Source organism: Triplophysa dalaica, chromosome 19, assembly GCF_015846415.1.
Source record: "Triplophysa dalaica isolate WHDGS20190420 chromosome 19, ASM1584641v1, whole genome shotgun sequence".
In the NCBI taxonomy this organism is placed as follows: Eukaryota; Metazoa; Chordata; class Actinopteri; order Cypriniformes; family Nemacheilidae; genus Triplophysa; species Triplophysa dalaica.
The window spans coordinates 2,641,983-2,655,648 of record NC_079560.1 but is presented as its reverse complement, the minus strand read 5'-3'; the positions used below and the strand labels follow the sequence as shown (position 1 = coordinate 2,655,648).

Sequence of the window (13,666 nt, the reverse complement as noted above, 5' to 3'; positions counted from 1 at the left end):
AGACATGAATATCCACACATTATAACACAAATCATATCTATAATATTGGTGACCTTTTTCAACAATAGATATGTCTTATTAGCTTCAGTTTTCTTTTTTAACAGAAATCAAAAATGATTTCAAGTTTATCCTTTTAAAACAATCGAATATTTGCTACGATTGATACATATTAGACTTTATGTACGTGATATTTCCCAGACAGTTGAATGAGTCGTGTACTGTGACGTGAAAGAGGAGCTTTGGTATTTTTCACTTCGAAAACAAACACGGTCACGTTTGTCCTCTTGAAGCTTCCGTAGCCGGTCACATGAATTCGCAGATTTGTTTGGTATTCCGCAGCTGTCATAGACGAGAGAAGAATCTGCCCGAAAATGCATTCACCGTGATAAAAATCATTTTAGACTAACGTTTCTAAACGTCGATTTTCATTTTACTCTTTTATCTGAACATTATTGAAGTGCGCGTGACCAAACGCAGAACTGAAACATTGTATAAGACGCGCGACCTGTCAATCAAATCTCGCTACAATGTTGCGCTTTATAACAGTTCTAAATACATTTCTATAGAAATCGTTGTAATTCTTTTGAAATAAAGACTCCTGATCATCAGGCGACATCGTGTCACTGCCGGCAGGCGTTGCAACATGCATCTATACTGATTTGCCCTTTTAGTTTGCATTGAAATCCAAAGAGCTGGCCTGTAAAGCTGTTTTTAAACAGGAGCATCATGCTGCGATGGATTCTGGGAGCTCGAGAAGCGCAGGGGACAGTAGAGGTGTGTTCATGCTTTTTATTAGAAGTTAATATGGGAAGCACTTTATGATTTTAAAATAACTGTGGGCAGAAGGTACTTTATTAGAGCCATTTACGAGCATTATATAACTAAAAGTATTTGGTTTATTGTTGATCTACAACAATAATGCAATATAATCTGAATTCAAAAGGTCAAAGTATGGGCAGATGTATATTTAGTCATTGCTATCCTTTACTATACATTTACATTTAGTCATTTAGCAGACGCTTTTATCCAAAGCGACTTACAGAGAGTTCAGGGAACAATAAGCCACATGTCATACAGGAGACATAACACAATATCTGCAAATACAAAGTTACTAGTTTCAACAAAAGCCAGACTAATTCCAAATGAGAGAACACGTGCATTATTTACTATACTAGTATGTCTACAAATATCAAGCTGTGATACATTTTAGGGCTTTTATGTTTAATATTGCTACTGAGGATATGGTATAGATGGGAGAGAAGAACAAATCAGAAGTGCACTGGAAATTAGGCATGACTATCAGTTATGAATATTTTGTCTTGTTTTTGACAAAAGAAGTCATTATGCATGTGTTGTGCCTCCTTAAAACACTCCAGTCTCTCATACACAACAACACGCATACAAAATCTTGAATTAATCTTCAATAATATTGTGTTTTCTAAAGGAAAACGTCAGTTTCGGCCACTACTATAAATGAAGGCGGACCAAAGCCAGAATGGTATTTCAGTGCTGTTATTTACCAATAATGTGGTGAAAGTCTCCAGGTTCAGTGTCCAGTTAGTGTTAAAGACCGCGGGGGTGCGGTGCATGTCGAGCAGACAGCAGTCATTTCAGCAGATTCGCAGCTAGATTGAAGCCATGATTCGTTTGTCTATTATATTCTCTGTGTGTGCAGAAGAGCGCGGCGCTGTTCATTGGGGAGGAACAGCCCAAAAACTGTTTCACGGAGATGCAGGTGCTGAAAGGACACTTTGACATTGTTCGATTTCTGGTGCAGATTGATGACTTAAGGTAAGCAATCCTCTTCTCCGCCTCTGACCGGTGATTGACAGCTCAGGCTGAGGCAGATACACTCCGATAGCAAACTTACAGAGCGTGACAAGAGCTTAATCATCACACTGAGTGTGTGCATGTGTGTGTATACTTCACTAGTGTACATTGCGTGTTGCAGAAGGCTTCTCCACAATAAGGCCATGCCACCTTTCCACAAAGGACTATGGTTTACCTTGTTTCTTGGATGCGGGCCTTTTAAAATGCAATTTTGTATCTAACATAGATTTTGGGAAACTCAGTTGGTAGAGCATTGCATGATCTGTGCAAAGGTCATGGGTTCGAGACCAGATACACACATAGTGATGAAATGTATAGATTGAACGCAGTGACTTAAAAAGTTTTTTGTCTCCCTTGTGAATTCTGGGACTCCACATAAGTTGACATTTCCTAGTTTATTTTGATGAGTTTAAATATTGTCAAAACATAAAAAATGTAAAATATTCTAAGTAAAAGTTAAAATGATTCCTAAATCTTATTTGATTATACATAAAAAATGAAAGCAGCAAAATTATTTACAGTAAAATTACTTTGTATAAAATCGTCTAAATATTTTTTTGTGTGCCACGATAACGTTTACCATCATTGTATTATTACCACCTGTAATTTTGAAGAATACAAGCGTCTAGATTAGACTTTTAAAAGCAATGTATAAGTGAACGCAGTGCAGTGTAACAGTTGGTTTTCATGGGACAGGAATGAGTTTGGAAGTGTGTTTATAAGTTTCAGCTGCGTGTGTGTGTGTGTTTTCCGGTTGGCTGCTCGCGATGATCTCAGCGCAGTAGAAGAGTTTCAGATGAAATCAGTGTGCAGAACGCGGCTGATTGCTTTTCGAGTCCGGAGTCCTGTTTCTCTTCTCCGAGACCTTCCACACTTCCTGTATCTCATCCCTTTATCACGCTTTCATTCTTCTGTTCTTCCTGCGGATGATTTGTTCATGAGCTCCGGAGGTCAAAGGTCATCTCGGGATCAAGCCGTTCTTAAAATCTAATCAGGAAACTCCTCAAGTGAGAGCCTTTTGACCAGTGTTTATCATCTGAGACCCGGTGGCCTGCTGTCTTGTTCTTTATGGACTTCATTTAAAAGCCCAACTGTTGATTTATAAACATTGTTTCTGGGTTTGCTTAAATGACACACGTGCACATGTTTCCTCTACAACTTTCATCAGTTCATAATCAGTTCTTCCGTTTATATAGTTGTAATATCGTCTTGTAATTCTTCAGATTTATATAAAAGTCTCAACCTGTGTTAAGAATTCCTTGTTTTGCTCAGTCTGCGTTTCTCTGTCTTGTGTTTGGTCAGGTTTGCGTCGGCAGGTGATGATGGACTTGTGCTGATTTGGAATGTTGAGGTGAGCGGGCCAGAACGTCCCCAACGTGCAAATGATATTTTCACGAGATGCTCAATCTATTATATGTGAGCAGAATTGCATACAGTAAAGCTGAAACTTTTGAGAAATTAGTCATAACCACCCCCCCCCAGAAAAAGTGAGATAGATAAAAAATATATATAATATTAATGTAATACTGATAAGAAATTGTTTGTGTGTTGATTTCAGACGGGAGAGTTGTTGTTGGACTTGCGTGGTCACACGCAGCAGATCACGGCCATGACGTCATACGCTTACGTCAGAGGCGGAAACACGCACACTGCTCTTATTACTGCATCATCAGACCGCACACTCAGTGTATCCTCTTCTGCTGATCTGTGTGTGTGTGTGTTTATGAGTGTATGTTGAATTTGTCCTTAATTCGACAGCAGTTATGGGATCCAGACACAGGACACCGTGTGCAGAATGTATATGATCTGCAGTCCTCTGTGAAGGTGTGTGTGCGTGTCTTTTCCTCTTGTGTGTGCACGTGTTTGCTCATTGTGTGTTTCTTGCAGTGTTTGCTGGTGTTGGACCGCTTGGACGTGTGGGTCTCGGGGGGGAATGAGCTGTGTGTGTGGAACAAAGACTTTGAGCTGCAGTGTAAAACTGTTCATCACAGCGACACTGGTATTTCATCTAAACACATGTATATGTGAATAAGTGTAAACTTTTGTTATTTTAAGGGGTCATATGACACGGCTAAAACGCATATTATCATTTGTTTCAGATGTAATGCACGAGTAAAGGTTCAAAAGCGCTGTATTTTCCACATACCATGCTTGTTTGTATCGCTGCCTCTCTGAAGCTCATCGCTCTGAAAAGATTGGCCAGTTAACCAGTGCGTAGTGATTGGTCGAATACTGCAAGCGTGTGAGGGAAATATAACGGCTCTTACCATATTTGGATTCCAAAGCAATTTTACTGACATGTACGCCCACTTTGGCGGTCCTAGTCAACTCATACCACAAACAGACTTTTTGTGGGGTGTGGTTATAGGAGGCGTTTCAGGCAGGTCTGGGTGAGCATTCGCCTTTTGATAGAATGCATCTTTCGCTCCAACACTTACATTTTTTCAATTTTTCCATTTTTTTTGCAATACAAAACGTGTTCGCGCCATATGACCCCTTTAATAGAATCATTTTTAAGTGACAATTCGTGACTTTGTGTCGAAATAACTTGTCTGATTCACGATGGGAACCTTATAATAATAATTAGTTATATATTGCACATTTAACCTCGAAAGCTCAATTTCGTCTTCTTTCTGTAGGCATCTCAGCCATGGTGGAGTTACCAAAGAACTTCATCGCAGCTGCCATGGATAGAGAGATTGGTAATTTGAACATAAAAGCTAGACACTAATAACTTTTAATTATTTTTATATTTATTTAAATGTTGTAGCTAAAGCAACTTTAATCAGTTGTTTTGCTCCTGATCTTGTAGTGATATTTAAGCTGAACGTGTCTGGGTCGGATGTTGCCGTTATGGCCATGCGACATCTGACTGATCATCAGGACACCATTCGATCACTCATCAATGTCAACGGTGAGATATGAATTGTGTATACTAGTGTAAAAAGTGTAACTCAAACATGATTTAAAGGACAGTGTAAACTTTGATGATGTGTATTTTCCCACATCAGACGGATTGTTTGCGAGTGGCTCTCATATCGGCGAGCTCATCCTGTGGGACTCCCTGCATTGGACGATACACGCCTGTGAGCACATCCTGTGGGAGGAGTCAGCGGGAGAAGGCCAATCAGAGGTCAGGTTGACTAACCAGAAACAGATTGAGAGGTCCATTCAGCACATGAGCTCGGACGGAGAGGTAAAGGATACCGTAAAAAATAAATTAGTTTCACACTCTTAAAAGCTCTGAAAACACAGTTTTTTAGGGGCCGACTATAAGCATGAAGTGAACGGTATAAAGTTTTTTTTATTGTTACAATGTTAAAGTTATGGAATGGAGGTTGAGGTGAGGATGTTGAGGTTGCTCAAAGCGTTAAAATTCAAAAGATGCAACCCTAGACATTCAAATATTGCGTATATCACGTCCTGCGTTCATATATATGTTTTGATAAATACATAAATCCTCTCTCTTTCTTTTTCAGTTACTTGTAGCAGCTGTAGGCAGTGGTCTGTATGTTTATAATGTGGCGTTGAAGAGCGTGGTTGCGTACAGAAGGATCGCTCACGACTCAAGCGTCTTACACACCATGCTGCAGGAGGATGGGTATCAGCCAATAAACTTTCATATAAAACATTTTATTTCTCTGTAATGCATTATTCACATCCTGAATGACGCATAAGATGATCTACAGTGTGTTTTTTGGTGTGTAGGCATATGATGTCGTGCTCTGCGGACGGCAGCGTGAGGATGTGGGAGTTACAGGACCTCCCCCTGCCTGCTGAGCCTGCCTCCTCAGGTGTGTAGGCCACGCCCTCTTCGAGTTCACCTGTGAACTTGCTCTTTCCATCTGCGTTTGATCTTTTCTTAAAAACCTTCTCACCCCTTTTTCCCTTTCCAGCACAACCCATATCCTTCCTTCTCTTTTCCAAGCATTATTTATCTGTCATCGTGTGTGGGTGTGTGTGCGCGCGTTTCCACACATCCTCATATTCTCTTTCATTATTTTCCGGCATGTATTAATAATAAAGTCATCAACACTATGAGTAATCATAAATGATTATGTAATGACCAAAAATAACGTATAGTATTGTTATTCATTATCTTGGGTCAGTTCATTTCTGAACCCGTTTTGTCTTACAGGGCTTTTCGGGATGTTCGGGACTTTCGGCAGGTCCAGTAAGCAGGTTTGCCCTCCTACCAAGAAACTCCCAGAAGTCTCCGGTCTGCGATCGCTGGAACTGACGGGCGATCTGATCGGTCACTCAGGAGCTGTGCAGGTAGGGTGGTCACATGACTAGGGCGGATGAAGTTGAGGGCTAAACATAAATCCACGTCACCTATTGATCTACCAGATCGCTGTAATACATTTTTCTGGAGCTTTAACTCGTTTAATTGAACGTTATTCCCCCACCTTTAGATCTGTGACGTAGTTTTAAATGAAAGCTTTCGATTATGCGCGTGTCTTATGAAGATTCATTGATTTGGGGGTTTGTTTTGAACCGCACTTTAATTAAAGTTTCTGACAGAATGAAGGATGTGATCTACATAGAAGTCAATTTTTATATTGATCACCTGACACGCGCGCGAATGTGCTTCACCATCACGGCCCACACATTAGCATCGCACAATTATACCAATTTTGTATTTATTTAATTTAATAGAGAACATAAATCATTTCTGAAAAAAAGTGTTACGGTGTGTTTTTGGACGTGGCCTCTAAACCGACTGCATATTCATATTTAGAAAATAATTAATAGACCTTCGTATTTGAAATATGTTTACAGTAAATAAACTGAGTAACTTAAATATACTTGAAAATTTCATTTTAATTAAAAAATCCAGGCTTTAAATATTTTCCCAACCTCATTTTGGCCATTTTATTTATTTAAATGAAACATAAACTCTTGCAGTGAAAAGTCATGCTTTGACAGTCAAAGGCTTTTCTAACATTGAAACACAGAAACGGTGAGGATGAGGCGGGCGGAGCACAGGAAAGAGAGATGATTTGATGACCTAGACTTCCATTATTAGTTGTGTGTATAAAGTTCAGGAATGCTCTGAAGTTCCTGTATCTCGACTGGTGAAGCGTGGTAGGCAATGCCGAGGTCATGGATTTAATTTCCAGGAAAGATAATATGTGGAATGGACAGTATGTTCTTTTGGACCAAGAGAATGAATTTATGTATAATATTTGACCACATACGTGTTTATTAGTTTCTTCATTTAATAATATTAGATACTTTAAATCAACCGGTCTGAAGGGGATTTTTGAGATTTATGAATTTAAGAGTAACCAAAGGTGACACTCATCATGTTTCTCTGTTTAAAAAAACGGGAATTTCCAAGTACTTTCTCAAAATTTGACGAGTGTCATTATTATCATTTAAAGGGGTCATATGGCGCGAATGTGTGCTTTTGTGTGTCTTTGGTGTGTTTTAAGTTGCCCATGCATGTATTAGACACGTAAAATTGCAAAGATTAAAGTGTCGGAACAAAAGATGCATTCTATCTCAAAGCGAATGCTCTCCCAGACCTGCCTGAAACGCCTCGTGTAGCCACACCCCCAAAATCTACGTCAGTTCGTGGTGTGATTTGACTAAGACCGCCCAAATGTATAGGCAAGTAAGGTGCGTATGGGTACCTGTCATTACAGTTGCTTTGGAACCTGATGTTCCAAAAATGGTAAAGAGGCGTTACATATCCGTCACACGCTTGCAGTATTCGACCAATCACTACTCACTGGTTAACTGGCCAATCATAGAACACCTTGGTTTTCAGAGTGATGAGCTTTGTTAAAAATCTACACGTTTCAGAGAGGAGGAGATAGAAACATGGACGGTATGTGGTAAATACATCGGTTTTTACCTTCAATCATGTGTACACATTATATTACATCTAAAACAAATATAATATTCCTATTAGCCGTATCATATGACCCCTTTGAAAACCTGACAATGTATTTGACATCAACGTTTTTTGCAAAGCTATATAACACATGCTTGTGCCATCTCTTGGGTTTTGTGTTTCAGATGTTTGTGAGTTTTAAGGAGAAGGGTCTGGTCACCTGCTCCACAGATCACCTGCTCATCGTGTGGAGGGACGGAGAACTGCAGTCGCAGCTGCGCAGCCTGGCGCTCTTTCACAAACTGGAACAGAACCAGGGACTGTGATATGATCTTCACATCGCCTTTCAATTTTGTGTCGAGTTCAAGAATATTCTTAGTGTTAGTATTGAAAGCATCAGTTAGTGAACATCACAGGTCTCAGATGTGTTCTTTGTATTAACCTTCCACTGTATAAAGTCTGATTAAATCAGTGTTTTAACTTCACATTAGAAACTTTGCGCTTTTACACATAAAACATGTAAATGTTGTCAGATGTTTGTCATTTTACTCGAATGGTTTTATGATTAAATTGTTAGATCATCGTTTTATGTGAATGTTGTCTTGTGTATATTAAAGGGATTGTTTGTGATATGAGAATATTTAATGACCTTAAAACTGATCATTTGATTGCACTTTAATGTTTGTTTGTGTATATTTGAAATTCTTCAACTGAATTTGATTAAATCTTGTGCTCTTGTGAACTCGGATCAAAAAGATTTTATTGCAAATGTTTATTTGTGTGTCTCACAAACACAACAGATTCAAAGTCGGAGCGGTCGCTCCAAACAACAGATAAAGACAGAATCAGACCTCAGAAATAAAACATGTTTTAAACATATATGACATAAATCTTTTTTGTACATCTAACAATAACAAGAACGGCTGAACGGCCTGACTAATATTACTTTCAATAATATTGTGTTTAATAAAAATAGTTTATATACATTTGCTCGAGGGATAATGCAAGTTTGCGTTCCCTAACTCTTCAAAAAAACAAATACAGTAATTGGCACAGAATCTGCACCCATCGATCACTTCACACAAGTATTAAACCTGACCGTCCCTGACCGTCTAGTTCACTTCATGACACGCCCCCTATTATGATGTCATTGTGAGGTCATGTATGTAAGTGAGCCCTTCAATAATGGGTGTGTGAAGGATGTCCGTCAATAGAATTACAACACGATATTCAAACACAAGCGGGGACTCTTTAGTCACAAGATCAATGAATGATCATAGAAATCAAATGGCTTCTAGGAATACATTTGTTTCCTTGTCATAAATACTTTAGGTAGTTGCAAAAATAATTGCATTGGCAACATTGGCTGAAATCACGGGATTCATCGAACCTGAGGGGACGCTTTTGGCTGCACTGTTAATGTTTGGAGTAAGACAAGTACACTTTCCCACGAGTCTGAGCATTTCTGCTGTCTTTCGGTGAATATGAATATGTTTGATTTTTCGAAACACAATGATATTTTAAAAAGATCTCCACACAGGACTACAGGGTTTTATTAAGTCATTCAGACAAATTTAAAGAGATAGTTCACCCTAAAAAAACATCATTTGTTTACTCTCATGAAAATGTGTCTTCATGAAAAGCGTCAGTGGTTTTGTTCACACAGTGGAAGTCAATGGGGCTCAGTATTGTTTGGTTACTCAAGTTTTTCAAAATTGATTTTGTGTTGAGCAAGAAACTGTTTGAAATGTTTGAAATGACCAAAGGAGAGTAAATGAGTTTACTTTTCATCGATGGCTGAACTATCTCTTTAAGTCTGATCCTCAAAGCATGTGGAGACAGAGAACATAAGGCCATACAAGGCGTATATAACTGTTGCATGGAAAATAAGAATCTTCAAAAAATCTCTTTTGTGTTCCTTCCAAAATAAAAATAAAACCGAACTTTGAAAACATAAAAATTAGCAAATTTGGGGGAAAATATTCCTTAAATTGCATCACTGCTAAACAATAAGAAAGCTGAACTAACCATTAAATCATACAATTACAATAAACTTTGGAGTCATAGCATGAAACAATCACATGGTCACCATGACAACACAATTCAATTATTCCATATTTGAAACTCAGATTAAGACGGAATCTCACATGAACGCTCAGTGTTGAGGGAATACCGAAAGGACATTAATCCGTGGTGTTTCCACAATCGAGATTAAGGCATGTGTCTGAAAAATGCCCTACATACTTATATTCATTTCTGAGAAAAGTCCATATAAGTTTATGCTCCAAACATCTGAGAATTCAGCTTTCTTTACATATAAACCCTGTGTCTGACAAAAACATGAAACAGTTCTGGGAAAGGACAATGCATGCTGACAGGAGCCATGGTTTGACGTACAGTAGCTTTGTTAACACTGAAACACAGGAACACGGAGGATCAGATGGGTGGAGAACAGGAAAAGAAAGGAACGCTTTCATTAAAAGTCTGATGTTAAGTGTTTTAGAATGTTCTATGACTGATGTCTGCAGACTTTAGAGCCTGAACCAGAGAACGGATCAAATCAAAAATCCCAAATTCTCCTCCACCCGCTGCTGGTGAACTGCAGCTCAGCAGTCATTGATAACTGTGTTGTTTGTGTTATCTATCCTTTTATAAAAGGTTTGGTCAGTTAATACTATCACTCAACAGGCACAAACAAATACAAAGCAGAAACATGGATAGGAATTATATAGAATGAAACCCTCAAACTGGCAGTAATTCACATTTAACTGATAACATCCACAACCTGAAATATAACTGTAATCTTAATCCTGATTAAACCGCAAAATATAACATTCACTCAGTGTACCTACAAAACTTCACAGCATCACATTAACCATCGAACAAGAAACAGTTAGGCAGTATTCTGTTCATAAACGGGGCACGTTCATGTAAATGTTTGATTTCACTTTGCATTCATAAATAATCTTTTAAACTCTGAAGCTTTGTTTGTGGAATTGATGACCTCTGATCATAAGGACTTCAGTTATTCCTAACAGAAGAGTAATGTTAAAGAAATTATAATTCTCTTAAGAAACAAACATGTTTGTGAGTTTTGTATTACGTATAAAAAAGTATAAGATTAAGTATGCCAGAAAACATACTTGAAGTTTGGAAAGACAGTTAAATGAGGGGATTTATATTTCGAATAACCAATTTAATAGACAGTGGATGAAGTTCTCAGGATTGACCACTAGAGGGTGACATGTGCATCCTGTCTTGTTTGTACAGCAGTGTCAGCACTTCATAAATGAGACATTTGTAATCTCTGTGTTCATTCTTTTACACAATTTACGAATGTCTGGACGGTTATAAAATAAGCAAATGACCAAACAGTGAGCCTCATATTGTCCATGTATTTAACCGTGTTAAATACATTATTTCTAATGGATAATATGAGTTCTATGAAGCCAGTATATGAAGAGTATGTTTCCAAAATATAAAATAAAAAAAATCATGTTTTTTATTATGTTATCATGTTTTACTGTGTTTGTTAGCTGTATTTTTTGTTATTGTTGCTCAAATCAAAACAAACAAACTGCAGTTTGATTGATATTAATTGGAATGCACAATAAAGAAACATGATTTTTGACAAAATCATTTAAAAACTGAGTTTTTGGAACCAAACTCTTCGTATGTATAATGATTATTTTAAGGTCTTAATGCACTTTTGATGCATTAACATTGCACTACAATAAACATTATAATCAGCTGCATGAGTTTATAAATAACCACGACGAGAGCTGAATTTACTATTCAACTATTCATATGTATACATAACATATTATTGAATCTAATGTGTTTAAGAAACATGACTAAACGCAAATCATATTTTTTATTTATTCTGTATCACACATTTTTACGCTGTGGCTATGAAAACGTAATACAATATTATGAAACAATCTGAATGACTGTATATACGAACGTCTCTCTGTCTCATAATGCATTAAGATGAACTGATAATGATTTATACTGTATATAAAGGCTTCATAGAAAGTGTTTGGAGCGCATAAAAGAAAAATGAAGAAAGGGGGGAAACAGCAACAGGAAGTACGAGAGAACAGGAAAGAGAGAAAATCAGAAACGTGCATAACGTGTGCCGCATGCTTCCAAACGCGCCATCACAACAGTGCCATCTGGAACTTTCTGAACACCCTGTCATTGCAACGCGGTGCCAAGTGAACTAAAGAAATCTTCCTCGGTGAAAAATCTGCCCCTGTGATGCGCTCCGAGAACATGTAAGAACTCTCAGTCATGATGATGTCGGCACAACAAAACGTTCTAGAACATTGGTGATGTGTTCTAGAACGCTCTTTGTGATGTATGTCCTCAAGTGCTCATTCCAACAATCTACACCACACATAACAAGCAGAGACCAAATATAAACACTTCATAAATTCTGACTAAGCCCGTCTGTGAGCCAACGGAGCACGCGTCCAACTGCGCTCACAAAATATGACTCTTTATTTGGATGTGTGGAAAAATTTAGTGCTTGTACAGTGATTCTGACAAAATGAAACAAAGCAACGTTTGGTTGGAAATCTTTTCTAGTCCCTGCGGTAAGGCTGAAAGAGCACAGGTGAACATATGAAGCCATTTGGCTTTCAGAGTGCATGAAGACCAGATATCAACAGTGCAAGCACAACAGCCACATAAACCCATTCACCGTGGTAAAAGAAGACCAGTGATACACAGCCAAGCTTATTCCAAAATAAATAATACTTAAAAATGATAATAATATGAGCAAACCCACCTGTTGGGTGTTCTCATGATGAGGCTGTGCTGGAGTTTGGGAATGTTGTGTCCGTACGGACGACTGTGTGAAGTTGGAATGTTAACCGTAATGTCAAATGTAAAAATGTTCTCTCCTGCCGCAACGTTCATTATAAAGCATCTTATAGCAACACACTCACTCTCTCATATGCACACGCACGCATCATCAAGCTATTACAGTATGTGTCTGGATATACAGTGTTCTCAAGAAATATATTCTTTGCTATTATTGGCTTTTTATATCAAAATTATTGAGTTTTACACACCAGTCCTTGGAGTCTGAGAAAAGAGTCGTTCTGATACAGAAAGTGCCGGAATACTGCCGACCCGTAGGGAGGTCGACCGTCGCAGTGTTTGTACATTCAGTCTTCAGTTCGAACGATTTGGCAACTTGACAGTCAAAATATCCCATCGGCTTTATGTTGAGGGGGATGAGGGGCGGGAAAAAGAGAAGTGTGAGTTCACTGCAGGGGCGAGAGTTTGTCTGGTATTCAGCGACCCCCTGAAACATCATGAAACAAAAACACCTAATTGACCGTTCTGAGATTTTGTATTCGTGAACGATTCAACCCGTGCATGGCGATGAGGAGGCGGGCGAGCAGGGCGACCAGGGTTAAGCCTTCCTGCACCCGAGGCATCATGGGACGCTCTGTCAGTTCCATCTGGTTCTTCGTTTTTCTCCTCAGTCCAGATCTGTCATCCATGAGCTCACGTATACTTGTGTGCATGCGTTTAGTAAGCGAAACACATTTTCATTCCCACTGTATGGCCCGTTCATACCGCTCTCTAATGGACTGAGCTCAGTCTTCATCTTCGTGAGTCCAACGTACACAATTACAAAAGACCTCATCAAGGAAACATTCAAAACAGCCGAAGAGACAGATTTCAAAAAGATGAAGCGAAAAGACGCTGGAGGAGAAGATAAAGTGCATTCCTTTGAGTTTTACCCTTGTCACCGGGGCGATTGTCGCTGGGGTGGAGTGTCGTCAATGGGGCGGTGCGTTGGACAGAATAATTGAGGTCATGTGGAGACGTCTTGACCTCTGACCCTTGACCTTCAGAAGGGGGGCTCATGGAGGTGGCAGGGGCCGCAGGCTTTTACACTTCATCTCATCCAAGTTCTTCCAGTATTTGTAGTTCTCTGCCAAATGTTCCATCAAGCCTGGCAAACTGGCAAAGGCT

General features: G+C 38.8%; 2 protein-coding genes across 6 annotated transcripts in view; one reads left to right on the top strand and one right to left on the bottom strand.

Annotated features, from left to right (window-relative positions):
• The first annotated feature begins 304 nt into the window (after positions 1-304).
• On the top strand, positions 305-8,345 carry wdr41 (WD repeat domain 41). 2 transcript variants are annotated; one of them, XM_056732085.1, is made up of 13 exons: positions 305-774; positions 1,676-1,791; positions 3,133-3,181; positions 3,389-3,517; positions 3,592-3,654; positions 3,718-3,829; positions 4,470-4,532; positions 4,643-4,744; positions 4,842-5,026; positions 5,310-5,431; positions 5,539-5,624; positions 5,969-6,105; positions 7,858-8,345. In XM_056732085.1, the coding sequence occupies exons 1-13, from the start codon at positions 727-729 to the stop codon at positions 7,996-7,998; spliced, it is 1,353 nt and encodes a 450-aa protein (XP_056588063.1). In that variant the 5' UTR covers positions 305-726; the 3' UTR covers positions 7,999-8,345. The 2 variants fall into 2 exon arrangements, with proteins under 2 accessions (XP_056588063.1, XP_056588062.1); XM_056732084.1 differs by having other exon boundaries at positions 3,592-3,829.
• Positions 8,346-8,415: 70 nt separating this feature from the next.
• The window catches only part of pde8b (phosphodiesterase 8B), a 39,780-nt gene continuing 34,529 nt past the window's right edge, over positions 8,416-13,666 (bottom strand). For all 4 annotated transcript variants that reach the window (XM_056732082.1, XM_056732081.1, XM_056732080.1 and 1 more), the window contains one exon: positions 8,416-13,664. In XM_056732082.1, coding sequence (XP_056588060.1) covers positions 13,555-13,664 — 110 coding nt within the window. In that variant the 3' untranslated portion in view covers positions 8,416-13,554. The remainder of the gene's footprint in view (positions 13,665-13,666) is intronic.

What these genes read in the sequence shown, in the direction of transcription:
- wdr41 (XM_056732084.1), top strand. Translation starts at nt 727, where the DNA reads ATGCTGCGATGGATTCTGGGAGCTCGAGAAGCGCAGGGGACAGTAGAG. An exon ending in TGTTCATCACAGCGACACTG is followed by an intron (nt 3,830 to 4,469) that starts GTATTTCATCTA and finishes TTCTTTCTGTAG; the next exon opens with GCATCTCAGCCATGGTGGAG. An exon ending in TGCCATGGATAGAGAGATTG is followed by an intron (nt 4,533 to 4,642) that starts GTAATTTGAACA and finishes CTGATCTTGTAG; the next exon opens with TGATATTTAAGCTGAACGTG.